The sequence below is a fragment of the Dromiciops gliroides genome, chromosome 6, assembly GCF_019393635.1.
Source record: "Dromiciops gliroides isolate mDroGli1 chromosome 6, mDroGli1.pri, whole genome shotgun sequence".
NCBI lineage: Eukaryota > Metazoa > Chordata > Mammalia > Microbiotheria > Microbiotheriidae > Dromiciops > Dromiciops gliroides.
The window spans coordinates 18,826,771-18,847,421 of record NC_057866.1 but is presented as its reverse complement, the minus strand read 5'-3'; the positions used below and the strand labels follow the sequence as shown (position 1 = coordinate 18,847,421).

Sequence of the window (20,651 nt, the reverse complement as noted above, 5' to 3'; positions counted from 1 at the left end):
CTCTCTCCCACCTTGGCCAATGCCACTCAAGCCTGCTTCCTCATTCCCAGCAGGGGTGAAACACCTAAGTTCTGACTTAGCTCCAGCAAAGACCCATATAATCTACCCCAGGCCAATTGCTCAGCCCTCTCACCAGACTGGGGAAACAAATAGAAGTGGAAGACAATTGAAGAATATATGTAGGGAGTATTTGGCCCATACCTAGTCTCTGCAAAATATTTTCCAGTTTTTTCAACAAATTTTACCAAATGCTGCATTATCCCAATATCTTAAGTCTACACTTCTCAAATAAAATATTATTATGTATTTTTTGCTGTAAATTTTGTTTCTATTAAATTCCATTGATCTACTTTTTTGTTTCTTAGCCAGTGACAGTTTTGATAATAACTACTTTATAATATGGTTTAAGGGGCAGCTAGGTGGCACAATGGATAAAGCACTGGACCTGGATTGAGGAGGACCTGAGTTCAAATCCGGTCTCAGACACTTGACACTTACTAGCTGCGCGAACCTGAGGAATTCACTTAAACCTCATTGCCCCAACAACAACAAAAAATAATAAGAATAACAAGAACAACAACAACAATACGGTTTAAGATCTGATATTGCTAAACCTCCTTCCATCACAATTTTCCCCATTATTTCTGTTATATTCTTGACTTTTTGATTTTCCAAATAAATTTTGTCATTATTTTTTCCAATTCAGATATGCATGTGTACATAGATAGATGGTTAGATATGTATATATAGATATGTTTATATGTGTATATATGCATATATACAAGCATATATATTCACATACACATTTGTGTGTATATATATGTATATCTGTGTATATACATATATGTATATGTAAGTGTGTTTTGTGCATAAACACACGTATTTCTGTGGGGGGTTGCTTCTTGGGATGATGTAAACAAGGAGTTGTCTAAAAACGACTGGGGATTAGGGATTACTGGTGCTGCTAGGGTTCTTCTGGTTTCATAAAAAATGTCAGACACTGGTTATCTATGGGTGCTCATAGTGATGAGAAGTGTTGGCCCATTCCTGAGAATGATTAATCCCCTCAATGATGGTATCAAGGATTAGACATGAAGTAGAGATGGTTGTCTGTGTACCAGATCAGAAAATAAGGTTATATACAATATGTATTATATATACACATGTACACATACATATATATATATATATATACACACAAATACATAGTTTGATTTTTTGATCAGTGTATAAATACACACACACATAAATGCATGCACACACATACATGCTGACCCAAACTATCTTCCCAATTATCAGCTAGCCTGGACCTGTCCGTGCAGTACCGGGCTTAATGTGTTTCCTGACATTTTGACTCAGTCTTGCCTTTAAAGTTGTGAGCTCATACATAAGGCTTCTAACCGAGTTGATGGCATGGTATTAATAGAAAAACTCTAGCATGTCCAGGGCATGTATATTATGAGACTTCTACTATTTCATTTTCTATGCCTAAACCAAGCTATATACTGGAAGCATTCCTACTATATTCATTATTTGGCAATTGCATATAATACATTTTTCCTACCTATGCAAGACTAATAGTTGATAAGGCTTTTACCATATGTATGGTTGCCAATGAAGCAATCAATAAATATTCATGAAACAAAGACTCTGGGACAAACACTATGATGAGTACTAGGCATAGAAAGATAAGAATAGACAAATTAATTAATGCACAAATGAATGAATGAAGTTAATATATGCCTGAACCAGGACTTGAGTTTAGATTTCCATGACTCTAAAGCCATCTTTTATTCCATGATGCAGGACTCATTACATATCATCTTTTATTCCCACTCACGGGTGACAAAGAGAGAGAGGATGCATTTTCTCCAAGGATAATAGAAAGTACTAAGATAGGGATTTAACAACAATAGATACACTCAACATACCCCATAAATGTGTGAGGATGATGCTAATGATGATATTACTAGACTGAATATCTATAAATTCAAAATATTTGCACTAGATATTAATACATCTCTTTCATGTGTACAATGAAAATACTTTGCTGACTCACCCTCAAAAAGCATTGAGAACTCTCTTGAATGGAGAAGACTGCCTCTTGAATCATGAGTCCCATGTTTCAAAACCGTGCAATAGCACTTATAGAAGGGTGATTCTTTTGCAAAATGGCTGTTTTAGAAAAAGCTTCTAGTCATTAGGAAGGAAAAGAAACAAGGATTCTTATCCTCTGTTCTAACAACATTACATACAATATTTAATTTGAACTTCAAAATAAGCCTACCCAGAATATTATTATTATCTCAATTTAAAAGTTTAAAAAGTTGAGGCAGTGGGGGCCACTAGATGGTGCACTGGATAGAGCACCGGCCCCGGAGTCAGGAGTACCTGAGTTCAAGTCTGGCCTCAGACACTTAACACTTACTAGCTGTGTGACCCTGGGCAAGTCACTTAACCCCAATTGCCTCACTAAACACACACACACACACACACACACACACACACACATGTTGAGGTAGAGAGATATAAATGACTTGTCCATGGTTCCACTGATATTAAGTGTCTGATGACCTATTTCAACATAGGTTTCCTGACTCTAGATGCAGGGATAGATCTGCTCTTCTACTTAGGTGCCTGATAAAAATTCCATTTGATTCTCATGAAAATCCTGGCAAGTAGTTGGTATTGTTAGTCCTATTTTAAAAAAGAAAGAAAAAGAGGAAGAAAGACATTGTTTCTTGCAATGGGTCACATAGCTATTCCATGTAGGTAGATTTGCAAACAGTCTGACTATCCTGACTATATGCATAGTTGTCTATCCACTGTGCCACTTAGCTCTTCGTAAAAGATCTCTGTGATATTCTAAGGGCAGCAATATATGAGTCACCTTGAGTAGAATGACATGGAATCAGGAAGATTCATTAAAGTGACCCCAGGCAAGTCACTTAACCTTGTTTCCCTCAGTTGCTAATCTATAAAAAAAGTGGGAGAAAGAAATGGCAAACCATTTGTTTCTTTGCCAAGAAAACCCCAAATGGAGTCACAAAATTTTTTCACAGAAACAACTGAACAAAATACTCTAAAGGCAATGTTACCTGCTCACATCCTCCTGATTATTTCTCAGACCCACTGAGGTTAATGTACCATTTTTCCCAGATAGGCTTCCAAAATGACAGGCTCTTCATCTTGACCAGTCAACTTATATATTCATTTTTACAGGCATTTGATGTTTGAATGGATAAAATATTTTTTTCTTTTTTATAACAATTGCAAACTTTAATATTCAAGAAAAAATAAAGTCCATCATACACAATTAAAGATAGGAAAGGTAATGCACACATGAAGCTTCCAATTCAGCAATTTTAGCTCCAAACACCCATGTATTTTTTCCTCAGACATTTGGCTTTCGAATGAAGATTACATATCAATACGGGACATTTTATAGTTGCCAAATAACTACATTTGAAGTTTTATGCTGTGATAAGATAAATTTTCCTGACTGGTTACAGACCTCTCCTAGAAGAGAGAATATCCTTAAGTGTAATACAAGCAGAACAATATCAACCATAATCAGGAGCTTGACAATAATTGGCATTTAAAAATATTACATGGAATTGGGTAAAATTGTATATATTGTTACACATTGCAGACAGGAAGTATCAGATATTTCTTTGAGATGATAATTATGAAATTAATTACATTTCTCCTGTACTTGAGGGACATGGTCTCATTGGGACTGGGAAATACATAAATTCTCCCCCAAGCAGCTGGCAGTAGTAAAAATATGAGCAAGCCACAGAAAAGTCTACCTTTCAGGTGAGCAGGTAAAATTATTCTTTGTGTGAGACCTAAGTATGGGAAGTATCAAGAGATCTGATAGGGTCCAAGAAGTTTACTTCCAAAATTCTGTCAATATGGTCACTGTCAGGGAGAATAATGAAGTTTTGGGGTCATATTGTATATTCACTCAAATTAAAACTATGTGAATGATACTAGGAAAGCCACCAAATGACAAGGCATAGTTCTGAGCAATACCACATTTCCTTTTCTGCAACCAGAGAAATCAAATAAATTTTGGCAAATAACATTAATCATAATAATATATGAGAGTCTAATTTGCCTTGAGGACTATGCTGTGCAACTGAAAATCATCAGAATTACTTTAATTAAAAAAAAAACATTGAAAATTTTAAGGGTCTGATTTCTCAGAAGGAAGGCATTAAAACATCAAAAATCCAGATCAAGATCACCTTCAAAACGTAGGCAGCAAAACCTTCTATCTCAATTAAGGCAACTGAGCGTTGAAGCCATAGACAGTTTGGGTATCCTTGTTGTTTTCCTTTAGGTCATTCTGTTAATGTCTAGGGGAGATGGCGATAGGAAGAGATATGGAACTTTTAAACTCAAAGATTTAGATCACACTTATGAAGGAAATTCCATTTCTTAGCAATGGACATGATTTTTTCTGTAACATATAATTGCAAAGAATAGACTAGACTACCACAAAATTACAAGACTAGCACAGGGTCACAGATAATTGGGCTGAATATGGTTCTTAAACCAAGGTCTTATTGGGTCTTGAAGCTTAGAAACCTTAATCCCTGTTATAACACAATGCTTTCATTAGGGATTCTCATATATTCTATACACCTATGATATCCTATTGTGTCCCTTCTACATGCTGACTATATAAAATACTTTAAAAGTTATTATTAATATTATATTGTCTCATATCTTTACTTTATAGAACTTAATAATTAACTTAATTTGTGTAATAAAACTATAATAACTTTCCTCTTAGGGACAGAATGTTGATAAGATATAATATGATATAATGATATGAATGTCCTGTAATTTGTGGGAAAGTTCTTACTCCTCTTACCTAAGTGATATCTACCCACTGATTGCCTAATCTATTGAAAACAGTACTCAAAAAAGGCCCCTTCCCTTTCTTCTCAGATTATATTCTTTGGATGGAAGAAATGATGAAGTTGAATGAAACCACAGGGAGCCAGGTGACTGAATTCATTCTCATGGGCATCACAAACTGTCCTGAGCTGCAGGGACCCCTCTTTGTTCTGTTTTTCCTCAACTACATGGGTACAGTTATGGGGAACTTGGGCCTGATCTTCCTAACCATTATTGATTTTCACCTCCATACACCCATGTATTTTTTCCTCAGGCATTTGGCATTTGTAGATCTTGGTTATTCTACAGACATTGGTCCCAAAATGTTGCTCAGTTTCATTGTTGAGAAAAGCACTATTTCATTCCATGGATGTGCGACACAGCTAGGTTTCTTTGGGATATTTATCAACAGTGAATTTTTTATCCTATCTGCCATGGCCTATGACCGCTATGTGGCTATCTGTAAGCCCCTCCTCTACATGGTTATCATGTCAGACAAGGTATGCTGGATCTTAGTGGCTTTCTCATACCTCTATAGCATCATCATATGCCTACTGGTCACAATTAAGATTTTTAATTTGTCTTTCTGTAAATCAAATAGAATAACACATTTCTACTGTGACTCTCTCCCTTTATTGTCAATTATATGTTCAGACACTAGTGAGATTGAATTAATTATTATGACCCTTTCTGCATTTAATTTGGTATCTTCCCTCTTGATTATTCTTGTCTCCTACATGTTCATTGTTGTGACCATTCTCAGGATGAATTCTTCAGAGGGCAGACACAAAGCCTTCTCCACCTGTGGCTCTCACCTCACAGGGGTGGTTATATTCTATGGGACATTTCTCTTCATGTACCTGCAGCCACATTCTAGCCACTCCTTCGATACAGACAAGATGGCCTCTGTGTTTTATACCCTGGTCATTCCTATGCTCAACCCATTGATCTATAGTTTAAGGAACAAAGAAGTGAAAGGTGTATTGAAAAGAGTCTTTAAAAAATGATGTAAGCTTTCTCTGTAATGTGCAAGGAAGTATTTTATTTCATTTTATTGTTAGAGGCTAGTAAAATTCTGCTCAATTTCTTTTTCAGCTTCTTCTAGATTTCTTTTTTTAAATAAAATCTCTCCAAATATTCAATTAGAGAATGATTTTGGGGGAATTTCCAGTGAATCATAGCCTTGTCCATCTGTGTATTTAAGGGATATGAGAGGACTTAGAAAATACTACCTCTATAAAAATATTTTATTTCTTCCCAAGATGTGCATCACACAGTTGATTGGAGTTTTCTTGTGGGTGTAAGGAATTAATTGTGATTTGGAGTTTCTATGACCACATCTTTGCTTCATTATGGTCAGACTGAAAAGATGTAATCTTGAAAAGCCAAATGGTTTTGGTGTCAGGAAGTGATGTTTGTTCATGGGACTTGTCAATCAAAGTGGCCAGCCAATGAACTTGGGGCTGTGTGTGGATGGCCCTGTTTTCCAGTTTCATGGGAGGCTTCAGGAGGAAGTCCAGGAGGAGAGCACATACTCTGGCACATGGGAGAGAGAGGGCAAAACACTGGTGTGGGACCCTTGGACCGAGCCAGGGGAGACTGCACAGTTGATTCTCCTTAGAATTGCAGATTCTGGGTGGTGGTGAGTTTGTGTTATTGAAGCAAGGCTAGCTCTTTGGGGCTAGTTGAGCTGGAGGCAAGTTTAAGGTATGAATCAGTTTTTGTTTGAACTGGTCTTGTTTTGGGTGCCTGGGGCCTTTTTACCCTAGCGATTTAGATTCTAAATATCTGGGAAGGGGGGGTCATATCTTTCCCTTCACCTATTCTCTTTCTCATTGTCCCTGATTCTATTAACCGCACCTGTGTTGTAGATTTGTTCACATTAATAAAACCTGTTTTGTTTGTTGAAAAGAGGCTGCTAATCTCCTTTCTTACCCCAATATTACAGCAAGCCACTCAATTAACTCTCCCCATACTAAATTTGTCCCTTACTTGAGAGAGTATAAATATATTAAAAAGCATTTGGAAAATTTTGTTTCCAGGTACTCTGCTAGGCATTGGGCAGATGGACCTATGATAATTTGGGCAATAAGTTTATCTTCTTTGGCTCTAACTTATCTGTAAAATTTTCAGATTTGACGAGATAAAATTTAAGGTCTAATTCATTTCAAAATCTATGATGTCATAACCTTTTTCTTTGTTAGTAACAAAACACTGTCTTTCATCACCCTTCACAAGTCATGGGCTTCTGCCTCTTCAATACTGAAGCTATCTCCCACTGTTCTTCTTGTAGTTTGTCAATGTCCATCCTGAACACTATGATCCAAGATTTAACACAATGTTCCATATGTAGTCTGGACAATGCATAATGCAAAGAGACCAATATTTTATGGTTGGATGTCATGACTTTCTTACTGGAGTTCACATTCATTTCTCTAGGTGATATATAATATAGTAGACTCATCTTGGAATTTTTATTATTGTTGTTCAAATTTTGTTTTTGTTTTACATTTGTGTCCCACTTTCCATGAACCCTTTTGTGATTTCCTTGGCAAAGATCCTGGTGTGATTTTCCATTTCATTCTCTAGCTCATTCTACAGAGGAGGAAACTGAGGCAAACAGGGTTAAGTGACTTGCCAAGTGTCATGTAGCTCTCAAGTCTCTGAGACCAGATTTTAATTCAGGAAAATTAATCTTCCTGACTCTTGGTCTGGCACACTGGTAGTACAGTGGCACTACCTAACTGTCCCAGATCAGATGACCATAAAAGTGATCTAATTCCAATGCTTTAATTTGAAGTTAGAATCCACTAACAACTGTTTTTTTTGTTTTTGTTTTTTGTTTGTTTGTTTGTTTTAAGGAATCCCTTTTTTTTACAAGGCATTGAGGGTTAAATGACTTGCCCAGGGTCACACAGCTAGTAAGTATCAAGTATCTAGGGTCGGATTTGAACTCAGATCCTTCTGAATCCAGGGCCAGTGCTCTATCCACTGTGCCACCTAGATGCTGCAAGGAATGCCTATTTGTTTGCAAAAAAAGACCCTAAAATCTGAAATTGTTTCACAAATAAACTTGTTTGGTCCTTTGATGGAAGAAACTCAGCAGGAAAGGATTGTGGTTCACTCTTCTCTAGGTTCTAGAAAGTTTAGATGACATAACATTTAGACAAGAGTTCCTGTGTGTTAACCACATTTAAATCATGATGCAATGAAAGCCAAAACATTAAACTTGAGTTGCCAATCCAAACAAGATATAAGAATGCTTTGGGTGGATCTAGGACTAGGGGAACCCAAAATGTCATAAAGAGGACTCCAGCATTTCTAGAGAGTGACTGGGTCAAATGACATTCTTGATTTGGATGACTTTTAATTACAGAAGGATGGATTTTAAAAGAATGATCATTTTATTTTTCTGAAAAATATAATAAATCATTTCCCCACAACCACATTTTCTTGGTATTCACTAGTTAATTTTTGTTGTTTGTTATTTTCATTTTCATGCATAATATGCATAAAAACTGCTTGGAGATTATGCTTGGCTTGTATGGGAAAAAAAAGACATAGAGTTCTTGAATGTTTAATTGCCTGATTATGTGAAAAATTAAAAGGACCTGGAATTTTCTCTTCATTCTTCTTCTAACCTCCACTCAAGGAAAAATACATGTTGCTCACTCTTTGTCATCATCACAGCCTCTTTCACAGTTTTCTTCAATGAGAAAGATGGGGAATACTTTAAAACAGGTTCTCTGTGGAATGAAGTTCACCTACTGTGAAGCACATCAAGTTGAGAGGTGGTAAGGCACTGTGTAATTTCCCAGTGATTTGGTGTGAAATGTGTTAAATAATAAATTGCTGAAAATTATCTATGTTTAAGCCTTGTGATTTTGTGCAGGATAAGTGCTGCCCTCAGATCTTACAACATATGATTTGCTCTTTTCTAAGTAGAAAACAGAATTCAATCATTAATTAATTTAATTTACTATATTTAATTACTATAATATTTGAAGACATATGTTGTATAAAAACCTCAATGATTTTCCAGCTTTCTTTTCATATCTGTTTTTAAAAATTTACTGACGAACTTGTTCCTCAATAATAACTTATCTCAGTTGTCCACAGGCCCTAAGGTAAAAACAGCTGGAGACAATACCCTCTTTGCAGTGGTAAAGTGGTTTAAGGGGAAGTTCTGTTTTATTTATATTAATTTGCTTTGATCTCAATTCTCTAATGTTTCCTCTTAAATAAATTGTCATTACACATTTTGAGACAATTAGAAGAATTTCAATGAGAAAAATTTTGTTGATAATTGCTGACATTCAGATAAAATTCAAAATTCATCTCATTGAAGCCTCACGGCAAACCTCTAAGATATATTTTATATATATTTATATTCATATTCATATTCATATTCATATTCATATTTATTAGTGTGTGTATATATAGTGTGTATATATGTAGTGTATATAGTGTGTGTATATATATAGTATGTTTATATATAGTGTGTATATAGTGTGTATATATATATATAGTGTGTATATACACACACAATATACATATATATCCATGTATATACATATGTATGTGTATATGGCCCTATATGTATACACATATGTACACATATAGAAATATCGACATATATTTCTATGTGTGTAACTATAGATATCTAGATATAGCTATTGATCTATATATCTACTATTTTACACATCAGGAAACCTAGGCACTAAGAGATTAAGTAATTTTCGGAGATTATTTAATCCATAAGTGATGGATAGAAGATTGGAACCAAGTCTTCCTCATGACAACCCCAGCCCTTTATAGTTTATACCCTGTACTAGATTATTTTTCAACTCAGGAAAATTCATTTAATTGATATCATCAATGTCATTATCCCTATGTGCATTATCAGTAAAAATCCTCATTATCTTCACCGTCATTCTCATCAGCAAATACACATTTCCCTAACAATTACTACTATGTTCACCACCTAGAAAAAGCACTGTGGTACATGCACAGACATAACAGACTCCGCATGATATCATTTTAAATGTAATTGTCAAAATCATAGTGAAAATGTAAGGGAAGTACACATGCTGCACCTGAGCAGTATTGCAAGTTAGAATCAGCAAAGACAAATAAAAGGTGAACATTTATTTTAATTTTATAAAAATACTCTCTGATGAAGTCCTCATTTCTCAAATATTTAGAAAACTGAAACATGTTTATAGAAATGCAAATAATTCCCCATTAGATAAATGGGCAAATGATATGAGCAGGCAGTTTTCAGACAAAGATATCAAAGCTATCTATAGTCATATGAAAAAATGCTCTAAATTACTATTGATCAGATAAATGGAAATTACACCAACTCTGAGATACAAGCTCACACTTATCAGAATGGCTAATATAAGAATAAAGGAAAATATTGAATTTGAAGGGGATGTTGGAAAATTGGAACACTAATTCACTATTTGTGGAGTTGTGACCTAATCCAACAATTGTGAACAATAGAACTATGCCCAAAGGGCTATGAAACTGTGTATACACTTTGATCTGGTAATAGCTCTCCTATGTTTATCTTACAAAGACATACAAAAAAAGGGAAAAACACCTATTTGTACAAAAATATTTATAGTAGCTTTTGGTGGTGGCTAAGAACTGGAAATCACAGAAATGTCCAACAATTAGGAATGGCTAAACAAGTGGTGGTATATGATTGTAATGGAATATTACTGTGTTTAAAAAATGACAAGCAGGGTGATTTCAGAAAAACCTAGAAAGACTTACATGAACTGATAAATAGTGAAGTGAACTGAATGAAATATTCTCAACAATACAATGATCCAAGATAATCCAACAGGACTAATGATGAAGCATACTATCCACATCCAGAGAAATAAATTATATTGATTGAATACAGACTGAAGTATAATATTTTTCACTTTCTTTCTTTCTTTTTTCCTTTTATTCATCTTCTTATACAAATTGAAAACTACAGAAATATTTTATATAATTGAATATGCATAACCTATATCTGATTGCTCATCACCTCAGAAAGGGGGAAGGAAGGAAGGGAGAGAGAATTTGAAATTCAAAATTTTAAATAAAGATGTTTAAAAATTATATTAACATATATGTATCCATACACACATGTACCTACATATACATATACATATACATATACATATACATATACATATACATATACACATACACATACACATACACATACACATACACATACACATACACATACACATACACATACACATACACATACACATACACATACATATACATATCTGCATGCATATGGTTGATCAGGGACTAAAATGCTGGATATGAATCATAGGAAAAAAGCAATTATGCTAGCTGTACGAGTGCAGTACACAAGGTACATACTGTGCAGTGTGCCCTTCTTGGAGTGGGTTTGCTAAAGATCATTGTGATGTTATGCCAATGTGTGATAACTAGAAAAATATGAATGGGGGAATAATGTCATATGAGATTCACCTGAGATCCTAGATAGAAAAAGGCCAGAGACACAGAAAATTTCACTGAGAACATGAGAAGTCAGTATCTATCATGGGATGAGGTACATCACAGATATGGTAATGAGTCACCTCTGCCCAGAGTATAACTTGACCAAGATTGCATGTTATATAGAGCCCACACATAGGTCTGTCACAGAACCCAGTGTTAGACACATCAAGGAAAGAATTATATCTGTGTGTTTGAAGAGAACTCACCCCATCTAAAATAAAAGTTCAATTGGAAATGCATAATTGAAAATTAAGACATTTACAATACCCTTTTAAATAATAAAATGGACAAAAGTGCATACACAGCAATTAATCAAACCTTAATCAACTAATAGATGTTTAGATAGGAAAGAAAGAAAGAAAGAAAGAAAGAAAGAAAGAAAGAAAGAAAGAAAGAAAGAAAGAAAGAAAGAAAGAAAGAAAGAAAGAAAGAAAGAAAGAAAGAAACAAAGAAAGAAAGGAAGGAAGGAAGGAAGAAAGAAAGAAAGGAAGAAAGAAAGAAACAAAGAAACAAAGAAACAAAGAAACAAAGAAACAAAGAAACAAAGAAAGAAAGAAAGAAAGGAATCTATCCAAGGGCACTCCAAGTTGGAAATCAGTGGTGTACTGAGGTCAGCTCTGCTTTAGAAGAGAATAGCATATTTGAGGAATTAAGTTTTCTTAGATTAGTCACAGTTGGAATCTTGGACTTACTCCATTGTCTGACTTGATTATCTCCTCTACTGACTGTATCTGTATATGGTGTTGGGTAACAAAGTGAAATATAGGCAGGAGTATAAGTAGGAGGAAAAGGAGGTAGCACATTGTTGATCACTAAATGTTCTAGAGTGTTTAAAGCATCATAATTCTTATTAAAGATTACAAAAGTAGGGGGCAGCTAGGTGGCACAGTGGATAAATCACTGGCACTGGATTCAGGAGGACCTGAATTCAAATCTGACCACAAACACTTGACACTTAGTAGCTGTTTGACCCTGGGCAAGTCACTTAATCCTCATTGCCCTTCCAAAAAAAAAAAGTAGAAAAGTATGTCACTAGGAAATTCAACATAGGAAACAATCATTAAATATTGAATTTGATAGTTCAGTGTTCAATAAAACTAATGATATAATTTTTTTGGTGACTAACTTTTTTAACAAAAAAACACATGTTGGAACCACAGAAAAGTTGTTTGGCAAAAATTAGAGATAAACAAATGTATTATAGAGGGCAGTTTTGTGCCACAGTATATAGAAAACCTTCCCTAGAATCAAGGAGACCTGAATTAAAACCAAGCCTTAGATATCTACTCTGTTACCCTGAAAAAGTCATTTAATCTTTTAAAAAATTCCTTATGTGTAGAATGGTGATAATTATAATGCTTGCCTCCAAGTAGTGTTATGAAAATCAAAAGAGATCATATTGTAAACCACATAGAAGATGCCAGGAACACAGTGAGCTCTATTTAAATGTTATTTATTATTGTTGTTATTATTACAATTATTACTATTATTTTATTACACAACAAATAAAAATTAATGGCAAAAATATTAAAGGGAAGATCATCAAATAATAGAAGAGAATAAGATTAGAGTTTTACCATAGGAATGTTTGACAACAAAACCATCAACGGAGGAAAGTGTTTTCCTTATAAAGGAAAGACTCTGTGATCTATACTGGGATAGGCATTGGCCATACAAAACCAATAATGAACAAATTAATAAATAAAATTCATATCTGCCTTAGCCAGGACAAGAGTTTAGATTTTCATGATTCTAAGGCTTACCTGTAACCCATGTATACTCACTGTGTGTGTATGTATGTATGTATGTGTATGTATGAAGAGAGGATATATATATATGCATGTATGTATATACATATTATATCTGTATGAAGAGAGGATACTTTTTTCAAGGATACTACAAGGTCCACAAGAATGGATACATTGGACATACCCAGTAAATATGTGTGGATGATAATTATATTACTAGACTGATTATTAATTTTTAAAAGTTGCCATTAGCCATTAAAATATCTCTTTCATGGGCAGCTAGGTGGCACAGTGGATGGAGCATGGGCCCTTGATTCAGGAGGACCTGACTTCAAATCATGCCTCAGATAGCTGTGTGACCCTGGACAAGTCACTTAACCCCAATTTCCTCACAAAAAAAAAAAAGATCTCTTTCATGTACATAATGCAAACATTTACTGACTCACCAAGAAAAAAATAGAGCATCTCCAAATGGAGTGTCCTGTCTTTACAGTTATGCATTCAGTTCTTTTTATGCTATTGTGTTCTGTGTTTCAAGCCCATGCAAAAGGACTTATAGCCCATGTAAAAGGGACTTTTTTAAAACTTGTTTTGTTGTTGTTGTTTTGGTGGGGCAATTGGGATTAAGTGACTTGCCTAGGGTCACACAGTTAGTGTTAAGTGTCTGAGGCTGGATTTGAACTCAAGTCCTCATGAGTTCAGGGCCAGTGCTCTATCCACTATGTCACCTAGCTGCCCTGTAAGAGGGACTTTTTAAAATAAACATTTTTATTTAAAGTTTTGAATTCTAATTCTATCCCTCTTTCTCTCCCTCACCTTCCTCCTCCTCGAGGTGGTAAGCATTCAGATATAGGTTATATATATGCAATTTCTGTAAAACATTAGCATATCCATCATTTTATATAAGACAACTTGAATATAAGAAAACATGAATAAATTAAGTTAAAATAGCATACTTAAGTTTGTGTGTAATCAATATAAATTCTTTCTTTGGAGGTAGATTTTGTGCTTCAACATCAGTCCTTTGGGATGGTCCTGGATCATTGTATTACTGAGGATAATTGTCATTTACAATTCTTCATCAAACAATATTGTTGTCATTGTGTTAAAAATCCTCCTGGTTCTGCACACTTTACTATGTATGTATCAGTTCATTTAAGCCTTCCCAGTCCTGCTTGTCTTTTCTTATTGCACAATAACATTCCATTAAAATCACATACCACAGCTTTTTTAGCCATTCCCCAAATGATGGGCATTCCTTTGATTTCCAAATCTCCACTACCACAAAACAAGTTGCTATAAATATTTTTTGAACAAATAGGCCTTTTTCTCTTTTAAAGGAAGTAAAAGGGCCTTCTTTGAAAAAAAAAAACAACACTTTGGAGTCATTAAGAAGGGAAAGAAAAGAAAAACAAACAAACAAAAAAAGGCAGCTAGATGGCACAGTGGTAAAGCACTGGCCCTGGATTCAGGAGTACCTGAGTTCAAATCCTGCCTCAGACACTTGACACTTACTAGCTGTGTGACCCTGGGCAAGTCACTTAACTCTCATTGCCCTGCAAAAAAAAAATATCCATTAAATGCCTGTTGTATGCTAGTCTCTGTTGTAACCACACACATATATTTAATTTGAGCTTTGTAATAATCCTAACAGAAAATATTATTATGATCTCCATTTTAAAATTTAAGATGTTGAGGTAGGGAAAAATTAAGTAACTTCCCAAGGGTCACATTGATAGTAAGTGTCTGATGCCACATTTGAAGCCAGGTTTTCTGACTCTAACCCTAGGTTTAAATCCAGTCTTCCACTTAAATGCCTGAAAAAAATTCCATTTGGTTTTCACAAAGATCCTGCCATATTGATACTATTATTAATCCTGTTTTAAAAGAAAGAAAAAGAGGCATAAAGAGCTTACTTGCAATGAGTGATATAGCTAGTCTATAAGGATAGAATTGAAGACAGTTCTTTCTGACTGCATACTTAGCACTCTATCCTCTGTACTACTTAGCTCCTTCTAAAAGATCTCTGGAATATTCTAAGGGCAAATAGGTGCTATAGGGAATAGAATTCCAAACTTGAAATAGGAAAATATTTTCCTGAGTGCAAATCTGGCCCCAAATCTTACCATTAATGTTATGCTGCACAAGTCACTTAAATCTATTTTCCTAATTTTTTTTAACTGAAAATGTGCTGGAAACAGAAATGACAAATCATTTCAGTATTTCTACCAAGAAAATGCCAAATGAAGAAACAAAGAGAATAAGATGATAGAAACCACCAAAATACTCTAAAGAAAATCTAGCCTCTTCACAAACTCCTGATTATTTATGGGCCCAACACTGAGACTAATGTAACGTTTTCTCAAATATGCTTTACAAAAAGACAGGCTCTTCATCTTGCCCATTCAACTTTAAGTTATCTTCTAGGCACTAGATTTTCTTCATGTTCCTGAATTTGATGTATTACTGGGTAAAATAAATTGTTCTAATTGGATATAGACTTTTTTTTTTTTTTTACAGGGCAATGGGGTTAAGTGACTTGCCCAGGGTCACACAGCTAGTAAGTGTCAAGGTTCTGAGGCCAGATTTGAACTCAGGAACTCCTGAATCCAGGGCCAGTGCTTTATCCACTGCGCCACCTAGCCACCCCTGGATATAGACTTTTGCTAAAAGCTTGTGCAATGTTTTTAAGGTTGATACAAAAGAGCAGCATCAAATACTATCAGGAACCTGGCAATAGTTGGTATTTAATAGTTGTTTCATGGAATTAGGTAAAATTATATATAGTGTTACAGGTCAAAGACACCAAATATCATCAATTTCTTTGACATGGTACCATAAAATTCATTAATATTTTCTGGTACTTCAGGGACATGGCCTCTTTGGGATGGAGAAATCCATAAAGTTTCCCACCAGCAGCTGGCAGTAGTGAAAACATGAGCAAGCAGGAGAAGAGTCTCCCTTCCAGGTGAGTAGAAAACATCATTTGTTTTTAGGATCTAAGTGCAGCAATGTTATGGACTGCAATCAGTTTAGTTCCAAAATTCAAATAGTATGCCCATTATGAGGGCAAATAGAGAAATTTGGGGGCTTTGGTGTAAATAAACTCAAATTAAAACTACATGAAATGATTCTGAGAAAGACAGCAGAGCACAAGGTAGGGTTCTGAACAATGACCCATTTGCTTTTTTGAAACCACAAAAATTAAAAAGATTTTGTCAAAGAACAATGATAACTAATAATATATAAGAGCCCAATTGTCCTTGAGAACTCCACTGCACAACTGAACATCATCTAAGGACAACTTTAACAACAACAACAACAACAACAAAATTTAAGAATCTGATTTCTCAGAAGGGCGTCATTAAAATATCAAAAATCCAAACCTAGATCACCTTCATAATCCAGGCAGCAAAAACTTCTATCTTGTTTAAAGCAACAGAGAGGTTTTGCCATAGGGAGTGTGGTTGGGCATGTTGTCTTCCTATAGGTCCTACTCTTAATGTTACAGGAGATGGAGAAAGGAAGAAATATTGGATCTTTAACTTCAAAGATATTGACCAATCTCATGAAGGAAATTCCATTTCTGAACACAGGACATGAATTTTTGGCAACATGGAACCACGGAAAGTATCCTGGACTACCATGATGTTATGAGAGAAGCACAGGGTCACACATAAGTTTGTTGGATATCATTCTTAAACAAAGATCTTCTTGGCTTCAAGGTGAACTCAATCCCTGTTATGCCACAGTGATTAGGATATGTGACAGGACAATATTATCAATAGCTCTTAAAATATTTCATATTCCTTCTACAGGCTGAATAGTTAAAATATTTTAAGAGCTATTGATAATATTGTCCTGTCACATATCCTAGCATTTAATAACTTCACAATTAACCACAATTTCATATAATAAAATTGCAGTCACTTTATTCTTGGTGACAGGATTTTGTTAAGATATTGTGAGAGATGATAATATAAATACATTATAATTTGGTGTAAAAGTTGTTACTCATCTTCTCTAAGATCTTTCTGCCCACTAACTTTCTAAATGATTATGCAAATAATTCTGAAATAATTATTTCCTTCATTCTCAGATTATGTTTCTTGGGTGGAAGAAATAATGAAGATGAATGAATCCAAAGGGAGCCAGGTGACTGAATTCATTCTCATGGGCATCACAAACCGTCCTGAGCTGCAGGAACCCCTCTTCGTTGTGTTTCTCTTCAACTACATGGGCACAACTATGGGGAATTTGGGCCTGATCATCCTAACTATTATTGATTCCCACCTGCAAACCCCTATGTATTTTTTCCTCAGGCATCTAGCATTTGTTGATCTTGGTTATTCTACAGCTGTTGGCCCCAAAATGCTGATGAGTTTCATAGTTGAGAAAAATGTCATTTCCTTCAATGGATGTGCAACACAACTATTTTTCTTTGGGATATTTATTGCCTGTGAACTTTTTATCCTTTCTGCCATGGCCTATGACCGCTATGTGGCTATCTGTAAACCCCTCCTCTACACGGTTATCATGTCAGACACAGTATGTTGGATCTTGGTGGCTCTTCCCTACCTCTGTAGCATCATTGTTTCCCTATTGGTCACAATAAAGCTTTTTAAATCATCCTTCTGTAAATCACATACACTAAGACATTTCTACTGTGATAGTCTCCCTCTAATGTCCATTATATGTTCCGACACAAGTGAGGTTGAATTAATTATTATGACCTTTGCTGCTTTTAGCTTGGTTTCTTCCCTTTTGATTATCCTTATCTCCTACATCTTCATTCTTGTGGCCATTCTCAGGATGAACTCTGTAGAAGGTAGATATAAAGCCTTCTCTACCTGTGGCTCTCACCTCACAGGGGTGGTTGTATTCTATGGGACACTTCTCTTCATGTACTTGCAGCCCCATTCTAGCCACTCCTTTGATACAGACAAAATGGCCTCAGTGTTTTATACACTGGTCATCCCCATGCTCAACCCTTTGATCTATAGCCTGAGGAACCAAGAGGTGAAAGGTGCATTGAAAAGAGTCTTTCAAAAAGTGATATAAGCATTCTCTTTAATGTTCAAGGTAGTGTTTGATTCTGCTGTATTATTAGAAACTAGTAAAATGTCTTCTTGATTTCTTAGTCAACTTCTTTCCAATTCTTTTTATATAAAAATCTCTCTCCAATATGCAATCAGAGAAAGATTTGTTTGCTGGATTGTTTTTAACTGTCAACTTCAAATAAATCATAGCTTTGTGCATTTATGAGTTGAATGGAGCTAATAAAGAACTTAGCAAATATTACATCTCAAAAATATTTTATTTACCCCCCAAATTAGCATTATACCTTTGGTTTTATTTTTCTTTTGTGAAATCCTCAATCAATCTACATGCATTTAGAAAATGCAGGAACCATGACCTATGCTAGGCATTAGGCAGACTCAGATGAATAAAAAATATAGTTCTTGCCATCCAGGTACTTGCATTTAATTAACATGGACAACTTTTCTGTGAGTCTCACTACCTAACATATTTGCCATTATACTTTCAAATATCTCTAATTTTTGAAAAGTTTATCCTTAACATAATTTCAGTTTAGTATTACTAATTTCCACTTGTTGATTTAGTCTCCTTTGTAAAGAAGAACAAGTCTATTCCCTATTCTTTGTGGCAATTGTTCCAATACATGAGGGAATTTTCCATCCTTTCTCAGACCTCCAGACCCAATTCTTCCATTCTCATGCTGGAATGGAAAAAACAATGGTTTATAGAGAGTATTTCAAAAGTTTCAGTGAAGTTTTAAGTGCCTAAAGATTAAAGTGAACTAAAACTTTTGGGACAAGCTCTACTGTGAGAGAACCTAGTTTCAAATATTATGTCTGTTACCAGTATCCTGTAATATTATGAGCAATAAATTTATCATCTCTGCCTGTGGAGATTTGATACGATAAATTTTAAAACCATTTAATTTCAAAATCTATGATTCCATGAATTTATTCTTTGTGGTAATAAAATAGTGTCTTAAAGTATTCCTCACAAGTCATGCTTCTGTTTTGTCAGTAGTGAGGCTGCCTCCTACTGTTCTCCCTAATATTTTATCAATGACCATTCTGACCTCTATCACTGAAAATTGAACACAATGACCATGTGTTGTCTGGACAAGGCAAAATAAAACCAGACTATCATTTCCTATGCTTAGATGCCCTATCTTTTAAAATGGAATTCACATGAGTTTTCTTATTTGATACTTAACATGTGTTACTTATACTGGAATTTTTGTTGTTGTTAAGTATTTTTTTCAGTTGTGTCTGATTCTTTTTGACCCCATTTGGGGTTTTCTTGGCAAAGATATTGGAACACTTTGCCATTTCCTTCTCCAGCTCATTCTATAGATGAGGAAACTGAGGCAAACAGGACTGTCTTGCCCAGTGTCATTTAGTTTGTAAATGTGTGAGACCAGAATTGAACTCAGGAAGATGTCTCCCTGATTCCAGATTTGACACACTATCCATTTCATCACCCATCTCTTCTAGCTTAAATAATCTTAGAGGTCTCCTAAACCCAATATATTCATTTGAAGTTGAAATCCACTAAAAACTCCAGGTATTTTTCAGAGTAATGCCTAGGGTTTGTTTTTGTTTGTTTGTGTTTGTTTGTTTGTTTGTGTTTGTTTGTTTGCTTTGTTTTGTTTTGGTTTTTTATGAATAGTCTCTGAAATCTGATGTAAGATTAAAAAGAAATTTTATTTCCTCCTTTTCTACAGAAGAGTGTTGAGGAAAGACTGGTCCCCTCCTATCTAAGCTCTAGAAGGTATATATTATATAAGATTTAGACAAATTTGGCTTCTCATAAACTCTGCCTATGCCATAATATGAGGGAATTCAAAATATAAACTTAGGTAGATCAGTTAAAAACCCTTTATTTTGCAACAAAAAACAAAAAAATTAGGCTCAAAGAGTTTAAGTACTTTCCTGAGATTATCCAGCCCCAAAATATTCAATACAAGATTGGAAACAAGTCCCCCAATTACAAATATGGCATTCTGTATTTTATCTCCTAGAGAAGACTACTTCTCAACTCAGGAAAATTCAGTTATTTGATATCAGCATCATCATGGTATCTAATTCTTAATCTCATCATCAAATACACTTTTCCCTTACAAGTATTCCTATGTTATTCTGCTGGAAAGAAATATCAGACTCACAGTGGATAAAGTACCAGCTCTGGATTCAGGAGGACCTGAGTTCAAATCCAGCCTCAGACACTTGCCAATTACTAGCTGTGTGACCCTGGACAAGTCACTTAACTCTCATTGTCCCACAAAAAAAAAATCAGACTCTATGCCATACCATTTTCAAGGTCATAGTGAACTTGTAAGAGAAGTACTTACACAGCTGCTGGGCAGTATAAGCCAAGAGAAACCAAAGATGTACATTTACTTGGAATACTACAATA

General features: G+C 34.9%; 2 protein-coding genes across 2 annotated transcripts; both read left to right on the top strand.

Moving 5' to 3' along the window:
• Positions 1–4,976: 4,976 nt before the first annotated feature.
• Positions 4,977–5,918, top strand: LOC122731355 (olfactory receptor 8K1-like). The gene has a single exon (XM_043971391.1). The coding sequence runs from the start codon at positions 4,977–4,979 to the stop codon at positions 5,916–5,918; it is 942 nt and encodes a 313-aa protein (XP_043827326.1).
• An 11,400-nt stretch (positions 5,919–17,318) lies between these two features.
• Positions 17,319–18,260, top strand: LOC122731356 (olfactory receptor 8K3-like). Its single transcript, XM_043971392.1, has one exon. It carries the CDS (start codon positions 17,325–17,327, stop codon positions 18,258–18,260), a length of 936 nt encoding a protein of 311 aa, XP_043827327.1. The 5' UTR covers positions 17,319–17,324.
• The last annotated feature ends 2,391 nt before the right edge of the window (positions 18,261–20,651 follow it).

Bases quoted from the DNA above. Each gene is read 5' to 3' on its own strand.
- LOC122731356 (XM_043971392.1), top strand. From the start codon at position 17,325: ATGAAGATGAATGAATCCAAAGGGAGCCAGGTGACTGAATTCATTCTC.
- LOC122731355 (XM_043971391.1), top strand. From the start codon at position 4,977: ATGGAAGAAATGATGAAGTTGAATGAAACCACAGGGAGCCAGGTGACT.